The following is a 16191-nucleotide window of genomic DNA, read 5'->3' as shown; positions in this document are numbered from 1 at the left end:
CTAATCCTCAAAAGGATCAACAAAAATTTCTAATTAGAAACCTTGCTCTGATACCATGATAATATTGTAAAGGAAATACAAATGAGAAAACAGAGAATACTATGATGCAACAAATAAGACTATCATGTATACTACAAGTCCTAATACTATGCTATAAGCATGTCAAGGTAATCAAACTACTAAGCTTATCTAGTAGTGATAGTCATTTTCTGGTTCAATGTCATTGTATCCAACATGTTCGAGGACCTACATAGTGTAGTCCAACTTGTGCCACCTAAGTGTCGGTGGTAGCTCCAGTATTCCCACTTTAGGAATGAGTCTATCCCTCTCGACCCCATAGGTTTCTCGATACCGCACGAGCAAACATAAGTCACGTAGTGTGACACCCCAATAGTCCCACATTCCCATCCGATGTGGGACTATTGGGGTGTCACAGACTAAGCCCAGTTATTATTACTAGTGTCTAGGTCTCTTATAAACCCAATGACAACCTCATTCCCATCCGATGTGGGACTATTGGGGTGTCACAGACTCCCCCCGTTAAGGCCCTGACGTCCTCGTCAGTCCAATCACACACAGCCCAAGATCACCAGGCAATGTGAGACTCGTCTCGCTAGCCCGTCATCCAGACCCTGGCTCAGCCGAGACTCGCCACACATTTTCGGCTGGTGAACCGGCTCTGATACCAAATGTAACGACCCAGTCCACTAGCAACAATAACTCGTTGGGCCCAAACCACTAGCCCAAAATGCTTAAGCCCAGTTATTATTACTAGTGTCTAGGTCTCTTATAAACCCAATGACAACCTCATTCCCATCCGATGTGGGACTATTGGGGTGTCACACGTAGGCAAACTCCGGAGTGCCGGCTTGTAGGGAGCAACCCTCACAAGCATGTGCGAATGAGCACAAATGGCAAACAAGCGTAGTCAACGTCTCAAACACCTAATCATCATGTCTCTAACATGGTAAAAGTCACTAGCATCTCAATGATCTAGTTCTATATCACAATGTGAAGTTTCAATATTCACTAAGTCTAGTGCCCTTTCATGACACTTAGACAATTCTATATTCAAGCATGTTCCAATTTCTAAATCTCTCAATGGCCCTATCCACTAGGTTCACATATATCCCGAGCTCAATGCCGCTTTATGACATTAGCTCACAATTTCACATGTCAATCTTGTCCAATGCCCCTTTATGGCATTATAATAATTCCATGTCCAACTAGGATTTAAGTCCAATAGCACTTTACATGAGGAAAGAGGAAGAGAAGGAGTTGGAGTGGAAGATTAATGCCCGTGTTTACTGACTTCTTAAATAGAATTGGAGTTGATAGATTTGCCGATAGGTAACCAAAATTTCACATGGTCTAATATGGAAAGCTGTCCAACCTTGGCAAAGCTAAATCACTTTTTAATATCCACTAAGTGGGACCAAGCCTTGTCTTTTAACTAAAGTGTTAGATATGACTCGAAATCTATTATCGACTCAGGTTCGGGTTTACGACTCGCCGACAGCTTCGCGGTGCGACCAAATTGGAAAATTAAATTGTGAAGGAAAAATGAATGTCTGTGGTGGGTAGCAGAGGGCCCGACGGCCCGAGCCTGTAGCCCACCACTGACATTCGCCAGGGGGTGCTGGGGGCGGAGCCCCCCGCGGTACGGATCGGATCCGAAACCCGTTATGAATTTTTCTCTTCGTTTTTGCCCTAGAGGCGTGTGATCGTGGTTGGTTGTAATCTGAAGAACATTGTATTCCCTTTCGTTTCGATAGTGAAGTTCTCTTCTCCCTCGCCTGTGGTTTTTTCCCTGCAAAGGGTTTTCCACGTAAATCTATGTGTGTTATATTTATTTTCTGCTTGTGGTTTGAGTGTTTCGTATTCGCCATTTTTCGTTTTCCGTGCGTTTGTCGTAACAAACTGGTATCAGAGCCCTAGGTTCATCGATTAGGGTTTTCTTCATCAATGGCGTCCATGAAATACGACCTCCCTTTACTCAACCACGACACACGATTTACGTTATGGCAAGTGAAGATGCGCGCAATCCTGGCTCAGATGGACCTAGAAGATGCGCTGCTCGGGACAGAGAAGATTTCTTCGTCCCTCAGTATGGCGGAGAAGGAGAAGATAAACCGAAAGGCCCTTACGCCGATCCAACTTCACCTTTTCAAATGAGATCTTACAACATGTCATCAAGGAGAAGAACGCCACGAGCTTATGGCTGAAATTGGAGTCATTATGCATGACGAAAAGTCTCACCAACAAACTCCATCTGAAGCAGAAGTTATATTCTCACCGTTTGACAGAAGGTAAGAGCATTAAGACCCATCTTGATGAGTTTAAAGAAATTATTACTGATCTGGAGATGATAGAAGTTAAATATGATGATGAAGATTTAGCGTTACTGCTTTTATGTTCTCTACCGTCTTCGTATATAAATTTTAGAGATACTATGCTTTATGGACGTGATACCATCTCTTTGGAAGATGTCTCAACTGCGCTCCTCTCGAAAGAGAGGATCAATAAGGAGATGAGTGGTACCACTGAAAGTCAGGCAGAGGGCCTATTTACCAGAGGAAGGTCCAGGCAGAGAAATTATAGTGACAGTAAAGAAAAGGGTAGATCTAAATCCAGGCATAAAAATTTGATCTGCAATTACTGTAAGAAAAAGGGCCACATTAAGGCGGACTGTTTCAAATTGAAAAAGAAGGAACAGACCGAAGGAAAGAATGATCGAAAGGGAAAGGATAGCTCGAAATCTGCTGAAGCGAGTGTAGCAGAAGATTATAGTAGCGATGGGAATGTTCTGCTAGTCTGCGATGATAAATCCAGATCCAGCACAGAGTGGATTCTAGATTCTGGGTGCTCATTCCACATGTGTCCCAACAGGGAATGGTTTTTCACTTTTGAAGCCGTTAATGGTGGAGTTGTTTTGATGGGGAATGATGCATCCTGCAAAGTTGTTGGACGAGGATCGGTGAACATTAAGATGTTTGACGGAGTAGTCAGAACGCTCACCGATGTCAGATATGTTCCACAATTAAAGAGAAATTTAATCTCTTTGAGTACCCTAGACGCTAAAGGATATAAATTCACTAGTGAAGATGAAATTCTGAAAGTCGTTAAAGGAGCTATCGTTGTGATGAAAGGTCGAAGGCAAGAAGGAAAACTGTACATGCTGCAAGGTTCGACTGTGATAGGTAGAGCTGCGGTTTCCTCTTCATCTATGTCCGATTCAGATGTAACAAAATTATGGCATATGAGGCTGGGACATATGAGCGAAAGAGGATTGATGGTGCTGAGCAAGCGAGGACTTCTTTGTGGCCAAAATACCGGAAGTTTGGAATTCTGCGAACACTGCGTATTTAGAAAGCAGAAAAGAGTCAGTTTTACGAAGGCAGTTCATAGAACCAAAGGAACTGTTGATTACATCCATTCAGATCTTTGGGGGCCAGCACCGGTGCCCTCCAAAGGTGGAGCGAGATATATGTTGACCTTCATAGATGACTACTCCAGGAAGGTTTGGACATTTTTCTTGCTGCAGAAAAGTGATGTATTTAAGACATTCAAGCAGTGGAAGACTTTGATTGAGAAGCAGACAGGAAAGCAAATTAAGCGTTTTCGCACTGATAATGGTTTGGAGTTTTGTTCAAGAGAATTCAATGAATTCTGTAAAGATGAAGGAATCGAGAGACATCGTACAGTTGCCTACACACCGCAGCAAAATGGCGTGGCAGAACGTATGAACAGAAAGCTGATCGAGAAGACAAGATGTCTACTCTCAAAAGCAGGATTTGGCAAGGAGTTCTGGGCAGAAGCTGCATCTACAGCTTGCTATTTGGTGAACCGGTCTCCGTCGACTTCCATTGATCTGAAAACTCCAGAAGAGGTATGGTCTGGCCACTCTCCTAGTTATTCTAATTTAAGAATTTTCGGATGTCCTGTTTATGCACATGTTAGTCAAGGGAAATTAAAACCTAGATCTAAAGAATGCAAGTTTTTGGGTTATGCTTCTGGTACTAAAGGTTTTCGTTTATGGTATCCTTAAGATAAGAAAATTATTATTAGCAGAGATGTCAAGTTTAACGAAACTGCGATGCTTCGCAGAAAGGAGGAGTCACGTGTTTCTTGTGACAGGTACAGATGTAGGTGCAGATGCAGATGCAGATAGATCGAAGAAAACTGTAGAGGTGGAGTTTCAAACTCACACTAAAAATCAGATTACTCCAGCACCAGGTACCACTTCAGGTGATTCTGCTCCTACAGAACCACAGGCGCCACCACAGACAGACACATATTCGATAGTCAGAGATCGATCGAGAAGGGAGATTAGACCACCGCAGAGATATGAAGAAACGAATTTGGTGGCTTATGCATTTATGACTGCTCAAGAGACAGATGCGTCTGAGGAGCCGTGCACATATACAGAGGCAGTTTCATGTAATGAATCTACGAAGTGGTTGCTTGCTATGGAGGAAGAGATGAAATCTCTTCATAAGAATCAGACTTGGGATCTAGTGAAGCTTCCAAAGGAAAAGAAAGCAGTTCGTTGCAAATGGGTGTACAAGAAGAAGGAAGGCACACCAGGAGTTGAGAGTATCAGATATAAGGCCCGTTTGGTTGCAAAAGGATACAGTCAAATTCCAGGTGTCGACTTCAACGATGTTTTCTCACCAGTGGTAAAGCATATATCCAGTCCTACTTGGATAGGTTGCCATGAATGACTTAGAACTTGCGCAACTGGACGTGAAGACGGCTTTCTTACATGGCTAGTTGGAGGAGGAGATTTATATGCAGCAGCCCGAGGGATTCGTGGTTGAAGGAAAAGAAGACCACATTTGCAGATTGAAGAAATCTTTATATGGGTTAAAGCAATCTCCACGGCAATGGTACAAGAGGTTTGATTCATTTATGATTAGCCATGATTTTAATAGAAGCAATTTTAATAGTTGTGTTTACATAAAGAAATTAATTGATGGCTCTTTCATCTATTTGCTGCTTTATATGGATGACATGTTGATTACTGCTAAGAATATGGCTGATGTTGATGACCTCAAAAATCAGTTGAAATCTGAATTTGACGTTAAGGATTTAGGTGCAACGAAAAAGATACTTGGTATGGAGATACAGCGAAACAAAAAATTAAAGAAGTTACAGCTGACTCAGAAAGGATACATCCAGCGCGTGTTGAAGCGCTTTTGTATGAATGTACATGGCCAATCCAGGAAAACAACACTGGCAAGCTGTAAAATGAATTTTGAGGTATTTGCGAGGTACTACTAATGCCTGTTTAGAGTTCGGTAGATTTGATGCAAGTTTGACAGGGTACGTGGATTCCGATTATGCTGGAGATCTTGATAAAAGAAGATCACTTACTGGTTATGTCTTCTCACTTGGTGGATGCGCTATTAGTTGGAGAGCTTGTTTACAGCCTACTGTTGCACTATCTACGACGGAGGCTGAGTACATGGCGATCACGGAGGCTGTGAAGGAAGATATTTGGTTAAGAGGTTTACTTGGTGAATTAAGCGAAGACAGTAAAAAATTAACAGTATTTTGCGACAGTCAGAGTACTATTTATCTCACTAAGGATCAAATATTTCATGAAAGAACGAAGCACATTGACATCAAGTATCATTTTATTCGTGAAGTTCTTGCGCAAGGAGACATTGAGTGAAAAAGATTAGCACTTTAGAAAATCCTGCTGATATGTTGACGAAGCCTCTTATTCCTCTCAAGTTCAAGCATTGCTTGGACTTGATTAGTATTAATTGCTGATTGGTACCGCCCTCAGGGGCTTTGTAGAGAAGGTGGAGAGTTATGGTTGTTGTTTCATGTTAAAAAAAATTTCTCGTCAAGGTGGAGATTTGTTAGATATGACTCGAAATCTATTATTGACTCAGGTTCGGGTTTACGACTCGCCGACAGCTTCGCGGTGCGACCAAATTGGAAAATTAAATTGTGAAGGGAAAATGAATGTCTGTGATGGGTAGCGGAGGGCTCGGGCCATCAGGCTCGAGCTTGTAGCCCACCACTTACATTCGCCAGGCAATGCGGAGGGCGGAGCCCCCCGCGGTACGGATCGGATCTGAAACCCGTTATGAATTTTTCTCTTCGTTTTTGCCCTAGAGGCGTGTGATCGTAGTTGGTTGTAATCTGAAGAACATTGTATTCCCTTTCGTTTCGATAGTGAAGTTCTCTCCTCCCTCGCCCGTGGTTTTTTTTCTGCAAAGGGTTTTCCACATAAATCTGTGTGTGTTATATTTATTTTCTGCTTGTGGTTTGAGTGTTTCGTATTCGCCATTTTTTATTTTCCGTGCGTTTGTCGTAACATAAAGTATTGGCAGTATTAAGAATTACGCCTGATCATATGCTGATCTTGCTCTCTACTGGTGTTAAAAAGTTATTCAAATGTTCATATTCGAAGAGGTCTCGTTAACGAGAGAATACTTTAGTAAATCACTACCTGTATGGTAGAACAAAATGCCGAGAAAAAGTTTGTAGTGTCCTCACTTTTGGAGCCAAACTAAGACACCGCTATAAGAGGATCAAAAAATGGTGTTCTTCAAACTTTAATAGTATTTTAAAAACCAAGAAGGAACATATAAGACATATACAGAAGTTGGACATTTTGAAGAAACGCCAAAGCCTGACTCTACAGTAGCATATGAAACGGAAGCAGCTCAAGAAACAACTGACGACTATTATTGCAGATGAGGAGATACTTTGGAAGACTTTAGCCAGATTATAGTGGTTGAAGGAAGAGGATGGCAACACAAAATTTTTTCATGTGGTAGAAAATGGAAGAAGGCAAGAAAACACCATTTATCTAGTTAAAGATGAAGGTACGAGAATATACATAGAGAAAGTTAAAAGGAAATATTTTTATAACAAGTTTATGGAGATCTTTGCTCTGGTTAACTCAAATAGCCCGTCACTTAGCGATTGGAGTAGCTTTTTTAGGGATAGGCCAATTATAAGCCTTGAGCAACTCACCACATCCTTCTCTATGGAAGAGATTAGAAAGGCCACTTTCCAGTTGGATCGAGATAAAGCTCCAGCACAGAATGGATTCAACTTGAAGTTTTATCAGAGTTTCTAAGAGGAGGTAAAAGATGACCTTTTTAAAATTTTCAAGGACCTTTTTGATTGTTTACTAAATTTTAGTCTTATTGATTATTTTTACGTCTGCCTAGTTCCCATATGGCGCGCAGGGTAGAGAGGAAGAAGAAGAAGATGATGTGACGATGAGGGTCGAAGGATAGTGCAATTTTTTCTAAAACAGTATAATTTTTATTGAAAGAGTACAACTTTTATTTCAAAGAGTGTTATTTTCATCTTAAAGAGTACAACGTTCATATTAAACAGTGTAATTTTTTTATAAAATAGTGCACTTTTTTTGTAAAACGGTGCAATTTTATTTACCAATGCAACCTTCATCTTCTTCTTCCTTTTTCTCTAATTCTTATGCTTTTTGGTAGTATATATTATATAATGATCCTTCAAAGAGAATTTTTTTTTTTTTTACTTTTTATTATTATTATTTTCCAACCCTCTGCATCTTTGTTCGCTTCTTGGAGACGGGCGCATCTTTTTTTTTTCACCTTCACGGGCAGTGAGCACCTCCTCAGCAACGACCTCACTCCTTCCGTTCACTCCGCCCTCATCCAGGCCCGTTTCGAGTTCTCCTTCTCCTTCTCCTTCTCCGGCACTGATGGAGGCGGAGGCGAAGGAGTCGGCGCCGCGGAGGCGAAGGAGTCGGCGCCGCCCTTGTTACCGTCATTGAGGGCTGCCGACACCGGCAGAGGAGATGGAGGAAGAGCATATGGCGCCGCCGTCGTTACATCGCCGAGACGGTGGAGGCAGTGAAGGTGGCGATGAGGGTCAAAAAAAAAAGAAAAAAAGAATGAAGGAAAAAAAAAAAAAAAAAGAGAGAGAGAAAAGAAAAAAAAATATTTTATTCAGTTTGTTGAAAATCTGAACTAGAATATATAAAATAAAAAAAGACGGCATAATTTTGCAAAAGCTTAAAACTTGTAGATTTTTTATGTAAATTAGCCTACTAAAATCATAATAAAAAAATTGATCGTTTAATTTTATTTTGCAAAAATTTTTACATATTATGTCTAAGAAATAACCACTTATAGAATAGGTTTGACATCTTGGGTGCTGCATTAACACATTGCGCTTGGGATTATAATCCGTCCTGCATCAACATGTTCACTAACAGCAGTCTTAAATGACAATCACAAAAAAGGAAAAAAATTATACCGTGTAAGCCATCACTTAATTGTTTATTTCAACATGATCCAGGCTGGAAAGCTTCAAACTAGTCTGAGATGATCTTTTGACCCCCAAAGCAAAAGCTCGGAAGCTTGTCACTAGCTGTAAGCTGTTAAAGGTAAACTGAAAACAGTTACTAGAACTTTTCCAGACAATTCCACCAAGACAACGTTTATAAAGAAACTCCAGATGGACCGAATAGGTGCAACAAGACTTAGGACATTACAATTAGAAGCAACTGGATAAAGAGGAAAGGCATTTACAGTAAATGATTATGGTGAACTCAATTTTATGTATTTGCACTGAAGACTAAGCTGCTATTAGTCTGTTCTTTCTTCTGTTGTTTTCAATCTCAAGTAACAAGTCTACCTTCCAAAAAATAAAAAAAAACTTCTGACCCTGCAGAAAGGAGACATTGAATGTGCCTAGAATTAGCTTTTTTCGCCTTTAAGATACTCCAACACATCACGCACGATACCCTCGAGGAAGGAAACAAAACCCGTCGTGCTAATAATACCGGCACCATCAACATCCTGCTCTTCAATAAGGTAGTTCTCAAAAATTGTGGAATCGTCTTTCCCACCATGGAGAAATATGAGCTTCGGCGTTATACTTCTCTCCTGCTTCAATCTATTAATTGTCATCCGCAGTAGACCTGAAGGGACATACGAATAAACTAATGTGCTCAGTAATCACCTTATGAGATAGGGAGATATCAGTAAATAAAACAGTAATTGAGTGCCTACAATCATGGGGGGGAGGAAAGGGAAGTGATGGGTCAGCAGATGAGGAATAGTAAACAATGAGATTTGTGAATGCGTCGAGAAGGAATATAGGACTTCCACTAGTGATTAGAGCAGCACGGCTTAAGGAGTGGCGCGGGTATGCCTCTTTGTCAGGTGAAGCATATGAAGTTAATACTGGATATACAGCTTTGCAAAGGGAAGTAGGCTCCAGTGCACTGCAGAAAACAGCAGAAGAATAAAGAGATAATTTAACAATAGTTAGAATGAAGGTGAGGATGAAAAACTTGATACGAGTTATCAGGATAAAAAGAGAAAATCTGCTTGTTATTATCTCGACGTAGCCTTAACAGCAACATCAACAGCAAGAAACCACACCAAAATGCATTAACATAGTTTCTAATATCAAGTTCAATTGAAGCAGTTTAATTACTTCCATTCAGGAACTTCTTCTGGATATTCATAATTGATTTCTTTTGTTTCACCCACTAAAAAAAATTTAGTTCTCTAATAACTTAGGATGATAAAAGGCCTTCAATTCAGTATGGACTTGTAAACTGAAGTACCTGAACAAGCATTGCAAAAATATCCTATAGTCTGGATGAATGCCTTCCTCATGTAACCGAAGAAGAGGATTCCTTAACAAGGCAAATACAAGCCTGGGTAAAGGCTGCAACTGGGGAGATTGTGAGAAAGCAACATCAACATGTGAAATCGAACTCCCACCATTTTGAGCATCGTTATATTGAGCGGTGAGAATGACTAGCCAATCATGGAGCAAATTTCGGCCTTCCCTAACACCTTCCTCCAGGGAAACCTGAATGACCTGAAAACAGATGGCAAAAGTAAAATCTATTTAAGGCGGATAATGCAAGCTTAGTGTAGTAGAATGAAAAACAACATTCTGCAGTTCAAAGAGCCAGAAATAAAAGTCAAACTAAATTTGATTTTAAATAAATCTAGGAGTTTTCCAAAGTTAATTCATCTTTTTCAGATTTTGCATCTTTGATCCGCATATTCTAGTTTTTGCTACTTTGGACAAACAACTCTTGACTCATCTTATAATGACTTTGTGTACTCGAATTCCAGCCAAGGGCACTCTGCTCGATGCAGGAATATTCGATTCCAAGATTGCAAAAGCCATATGGTGGATTTGTATGCAAAAAGGCCAACCGAAAATAAAGCAACAGAAGAAAATTACCCATAAAATTAAAACGAACAAGAATTGTGAAGACAAGTGCTCCGAGAGGTAAAGAATTTAAAAAATATATATATATCAGTATGTTTATCCAACATCACATCCTAAAGAGGAAGAGTATGGCGCAACTTAGTTGACTCCAATAATAATGCCACTAAACTTGTTTGATAGATCAATATATATACGAATCAAAGGAAGTTCTAAATTATTACCTTGTGAACAAGAATAGATAAAACAGCTTCAGAATCAACACTATCATAAAGTTCATTCATATTCCTAGCTACTCCAAGCTGCAATGTTCGCAATCTTAATCTTCTTTTTAAGTAAAACTTGAAGCTGCATAGAGGTACAAAATGAACATCACGAGTAAACAAATTGCCATAAGTATGTATCAAAAATCTGAGACCAGCTAAAGAGTTCAATATGACAAAAGAGATTGCAATTATCATCAGCTTTCCACTGTTTGTGTGGAGAGAAGAGAGGAGAGAAAATTGATCTCATTTGGATTGAAACTAGATGAGAAAAGAGACAAGAAATGGAGAGAAACAGAGAGAAAATAACCTTCTATAACAGCCAACTTCCTTTCACTCCAAAAGTGGAGAGAAAGGGGAGAGTTACTTTCTCTTCTTGTCTTCTCTTCACCAAACAACAGGAGAGAAAATTACTTTTCTCTCCTTTTTTCCCTTTTTTCTTTTTTTCTTTTTTTTCTCCTTTCCTCTCTTTTTTTCTCTCATATTCTCTCACATCCAAACGAAGTGATAGGCGTTAAGGTTTGTAGCAGACAAAGCATTAGTGGCAGGATATTGGAAATCAGCAAAACATGCTGAAGTAACTAGTAGTAAACATAAAATTTTAAATATGACAAAATGATATTCAAACATAATAATGTTGAATCAGATAACATACACTAGCACAGATGAAAAATATAGCAATCAAGTGAATACAGTAGTACAAGGAAGTTTATAATTTGAATACACTCACCTTCCAGATGGTTTTGATTCCTTATCTGATTTCTCCTCAGAGGGCTCAACAACACTATACTGAAAAGCGATCTGCACAATTGGAGGTTCTGAGTGCCTGAAACGAACTAGAAACTATTAGAAACCGGAAATATTAAGATAAGTGCAAGTCTAATTAGAGCAGGCATATCCTTTCTTCTCTGTCTATGTGTGTCTTAACTGACAATAGCATCCATTGTTCTTGTAAAAGACAAAAGAAGACATACGAAGATATGGAGAGACTTTTGGTTAACTTAAGTAGAAACTAATTAGGGCTTCATCAGCTACAATTTTGTCGGAACTAACAGTTGCTATAGACACATACCTGGAAAAGCCTTCAGAAGTGGAAAATGCAAAATCATATGCATATGTAGCAAACGAATCACAGCAAATGATGTGCTGAACATTTTCATACTGAGGATCGGGGAAGAAATGACCATACTGTGAAAAATAGAATGATTATTACCAATAAAGTGAAAACTAAAACAGCAAAGAATAAATGAAAGTTGAGATTCATAATTTTGATTGCTTACAGAGTGACCAGTTCTGAAATCTGAAGATGTTCGCAATCTTAACATGCAACCAAAGGCATAAGGCCGACTCAGCATGCGATACCTGTTGAAGCGCCAAACCGATAATTAAATCCTCCCTTGGACAAAAATAAATGGTAATCATTCTAAGGCTGTTGCTCGACAATGGGGAAAAAAGAGAAGAAAAAAAATAAAGCAATCATTGTAAGTGCAGATTAGATCCCCATCCTCCAATCAAACTGACATGTCCTGTGGAAGTGTTGAATCGTCTGTATTCGCATAAAGAAACAATGAACCACCACTCTCAATACTCAGAAACTTGAGTGAGGCCAGGTCTGTATATTCATTTGTTACAGCAAAAATGTCCACACATACACCTGCTTGAACAGCAACAGCAGCCTGAAAATGGGTTAGCCTTTGCATACAGAAATATGCAATTTTTTATAATATAAAAATACTACTAAAAATAAAAGTACCAGATCCCTGTAGAATGGTGTCTGCTCGGGAAGCAGTGCACGATCTGCATCCTCCCCTTTGCTAGCATATTGTTCACCATACCTTCTTGTATCTAATTGGCCAGCTCCATAATCAGGAGCACCAGATAGAAAGGCAAAAACTCTAGCTGTACATTATTTAGCAAGAAAACGGTTCAGATTCAAAACAAGGTAAGACATTATGGTTCAAAAACTCAATTTCAGTTTCAGTCTTTAACCAAAAGAAAATGTTTTAGCATCAGCTAATACAACAATTTCTGTTTTCATTACAGATGTTTGCTAAGTATCCTCAAACTTCTCAAAAAGATCAAATAGATATACAGAACAAGAATCATTTTGTATTAGGGTTATGTTTCATGTTATTTTTATAAGGAATAAAATTATCTTTTATATTGCAACTTATGATAGAGATAAAAGGACATTAAATAGTACAGTCTAAAACATTAATAAAAATAAAATAATAAATTAGATAGGCTAAATTACAAAAAACCCCCTTGTAATAACCCGCTTTTTCACTTTCCCTCCCTGACATTTAAAAACCTACACTTTCCCCCCTGTAAAATAAAAAATGTACACTTCACCCCCTACCGTTAGGGTTCCGTTAAAAAATATATTTTTATGCCGAAAATACCCCTCCGCCATCTCCCTGTTGCTTCGACTTCCTCCGGCTCGCCACCTCGCCGCCGCCTCGCCGCCTAGCCGCCTCGTCATCCTCCACTGCCTCGCCCTCACCCACATCCCCTTCTCCGTCCTCCGCCGCCTTCGCCTTCTTTGCCCTTCTCCTACTGTCGCCCATCTCGGTTTTCTCCTACTGTCGCCGAAATCGAGAGCGGCGAGGGTGCAGGAGGAGAAGGGGAGCAGGTGGAGAAGGAAATGGAGAGAAATCGCGGCCGATTGAGGTGGGAATCGTGGCCGAACGAAGGGACGGCTGAGGAAGATGGGGAAGAAGACGACAATGGCGAGGGGCAAAATGGTCATTTTACACACCGTAACCCCCCTGTGAACATTTTTCATTTTACAGGGGGGCAAAATGTAGGTTTTTAAATGTCAGGGGGGGAAAGTGAAAAAGCGGATTATTACAGAGGGGGTTTTCTGTAATTTAGCCAATTAGATATTATAAGCCAATTGTGGTCAATTTGAATCATCAAAAACTAAGCCTTCCTCAAAAGAAATCAAAGTGTCTCAGTTCTTGGTTCTCAAAAGAAATCAAAGTGTCTCAGTTCTTGGTTTCGGACCATAGTTTTGGATCAGTGGCCACCGAAACTGTAGTGTTTCATTTTCAGTTTCGGTGTTCCAACCGAAATGCAAAATATACAGATCTTTCAAAAGAAAGATATTAATTGTAACAAAATAAGGAAATGATGGTTGTATAAGATAAAGATAGTAAACTACCCAAAGCAAAGGTAGTCCCATATTCTGAGCTCAGGTAGTTAATAAGAGCTGTCATGGCTGCTCCAAAACCACGACCACCAAGCAATACACCATCCGGCCCTTGCCCTACCGGTGTGCTTCTCTCCCATGAAGTTGTTGGTCTTAATGTCTCAAATGCTGCAGCAATACGATCCTTGCAGGTCTCGACCTGTTTAGCAAATATTTAGGACCATTATACAGGACATCTTGAATTACATTGCCATGATATTTACCAGATAAAGGGCATGCTTGGCCTGACTAGTGTAACTGAAGAAGTGCTATTTCAGCAGAGTGGTTCAAGGATACATTAAAAGATCTAGAATAGCATCAATCTCAAAGTGAAGCAAAACTTTCAAACTAGCGACTTTTGAGGGGCAAAAGCTCACATTGGCTTTACACCATAACAAAAACTTCAGATTCTTTTATTACCCAAATGCTTGATTTCTGGAAGATTTTACTTCCTAGAGTAAAGAAGCTGCTTCAAAAGCCAAGCCAATGGACGCAAAATTAGCACCAACTGTATTTGGATAGCCAACTAAAATTACTCTTGCATGAAAAGATCTTACAATGTGACGCAATAAATGAAAAATCAGTTGGTACCATACAGGAGCCAAAAATGAAAGCAATGGCATCACATCTTCAAGGTCAACAGGTACTGTGTCATCCACATCAGAAGGGATGAAAACATTTTTCACAACAGGAATAGGACCTTGAACATCATATAAACCAATCTTATGGCTGAACGTAACGAGCCCGAATAACGATCCTGGAACCAAAGCTGTAAAATAGAGGAAAACAGGAAGAAGCTAAGAAAAATAAAGAAGGAAATTAGATTATCTTCAACTAAAATTGAAGAAATTCTCTAAGCTGCAGATTATCAAAAACTCACCTTCGAGAGCTGCTAGAAGCGAGCTCTTAATAAGTTCTAAGAACTCTTCAGAAGCTGCAAAGCATTCAAACTATATCAGGAAAAAGTATGTTCTGACATATTTACACAGCACATACAACACAACAAGTTAGCTGACATTACAAAACTAGAAACATGAAACTTAGATCATCCCAGGGTCAATTTCCAGATTTGAAAATGCAAGGACCAACTCATTTTGGAAATGAAAATCGTCATGACTCCAACATTGGCACTGGAGCTATAAATAATAACTAAGCAGTAAAAACACTAAAACTTGTCCAAATGTTACTTCTCCCCAACGAAGTAGATGTATGGACGAAATTAGCATTTAAATCCTAGAACTACCCTAATTGACTATTTGACGTAAGAAACTGTGTTAGACAGCTATGTCGGCATTATATAAGGCACTTGGAAAAACACTGTTAATCATGGCTGCGCACAATAGAACAATCTTTGAACCTGGTGATTCCAATTTTGATAGATTGAAGATGGACTACTTGTTTACTTGAATCATGTTAATTCCAAAACATAACTCTAAGAAATTCTTCTCCAAATTGTCCAGAATTACTTCTAAATGAAAACAATAATAAAAAATGATTTGTTATATAGCAATCCAATAATCTATAACAAATGTGAAATGCCTGAGATCACAAGTCGGAGATCTCCTTACAACATAGATCCACCGCGGCAACGTAAACCGGCCGAGCCTGCACCTGCACGTTCCCTTCTTCCGTTCCATCCACTTCAATCCAAACCTTTACTCCATTAGATCAGATCAAAAAAATAACCCAAAAACTCGGTAAAAAAATAACAAAAGAACGAGAGATCGAGGCCAAAAGACCTGGGAGATCGAGATCGACGAAGGAGGACGACAACTCGGGGCAATCATCGGGGCGGGAGAATCGGCGAAGGGCGTCGGAGGTGAGGCCGTTTAGGGTTCCGCACAGGGCGCAGGTCCAGGCCCACTGCTCGAGGTCGCAGTAGGTGTTGAAGTAGGCCCAGCAATGGTCGCAGCGGGGAAGAAGATGGCCGCCGGAGCCGGCGACGGGAGGGGCGCCGCGCTCGTCGGAGGGGGAGAAGGGGGTGACCGCGGCGCCCCACGGGAGGCCACAGGACTCCTGGGCGTCGGCGTCGACGGGGAAGCGGGCGACGGTCGGCCTCACCGCCATTAATGGCGTTGGTGAGAGGAGATCGAGGGAGGGGGATCGGAGTGGATATGAGGAAGGGGGTTTAGTGTTTCGAGTGAGGGGGAGGGAAAAGAAGAAGCTGAGGTGTGGGGGGCGGATCTGGTGAGTGCGAAGGTCGGCACGGCGCGAGGCGTTAGCGGAAACGGCACCAGCTCACGAGAGTCAAGGACGATGCAATGGGTTTGCACGCACGCACCGGGTGCAGTGTGCTCCCACATAAGCTGTCACCATTTTTTTTTTTTTTTTTTTCACCACGATTCAAATTCTCTCTATTCGAGTTGCAATCACGGCAACTCCATATGATTCAAATTAAAATCTCAATTTTAATACCATAGTTGATATCCGAGATCCCAAGTTCGAATCCTAATTAATTCACATTTTCAACTAAGTTTATTTCTATATAAAATAAACGAAACAAGTAACGTGCCACCTACCTCTCTC

At 40.3% G+C, this 16191-nt stretch overlaps 1 protein-coding gene across 3 annotated transcripts; it reads right to left on the bottom strand.

Moving 5' to 3' along the window:
- On the bottom strand, nt 8396-15933 carry LOC109713132 (protein transport protein Sec24-like At3g07100). 3 transcript variants are annotated; one of them, XM_020237101.1, is made up of 14 exons: nt 15405-15927; nt 15234-15305; nt 14546-14599; nt 14262-14434; nt 13639-13825; nt 12229-12374; nt 11997-12151; nt 11756-11837; nt 11548-11663; nt 11206-11301; nt 10437-10560; nt 9593-9852; nt 9030-9244; nt 8396-8938 (listed from the first exon to the last, which is right to left on the bottom strand). In XM_020237101.1, the coding sequence occupies exons 1-14, from the start codon at nt 15730-15732 to the stop codon at nt 8715-8717; spliced, it is 2232 nt and encodes a 743-aa protein (XP_020092690.1). In that variant the 5' UTR covers nt 15733-15927; the 3' UTR covers nt 8396-8714. The 3 variants fall into 3 exon arrangements, with proteins under 3 accessions (XP_020092690.1, XP_020092698.1, XP_020092706.1); XM_020237109.1 differs by having other exon boundaries at nt 15234-15318; nt 15405-15597; XM_020237117.1 differs by lacking the exon at nt 8396-8938 and having other exon boundaries at nt 9048-9244; nt 9593-9664; nt 9753-9852; nt 15405-15933.

The sequence above is a fragment of the Ananas comosus genome, linkage group 1 (assembly GCF_001540865.1).
Source record: "Ananas comosus cultivar F153 linkage group 1, ASM154086v1, whole genome shotgun sequence".
NCBI classification, from domain to species: Eukaryota; Viridiplantae; Streptophyta; class Magnoliopsida; order Poales; family Bromeliaceae; genus Ananas; species Ananas comosus.
The sequence above is the reverse complement of the archived record's forward strand: the minus strand, read 5'-3'. Positions and strand labels throughout refer to the sequence as shown.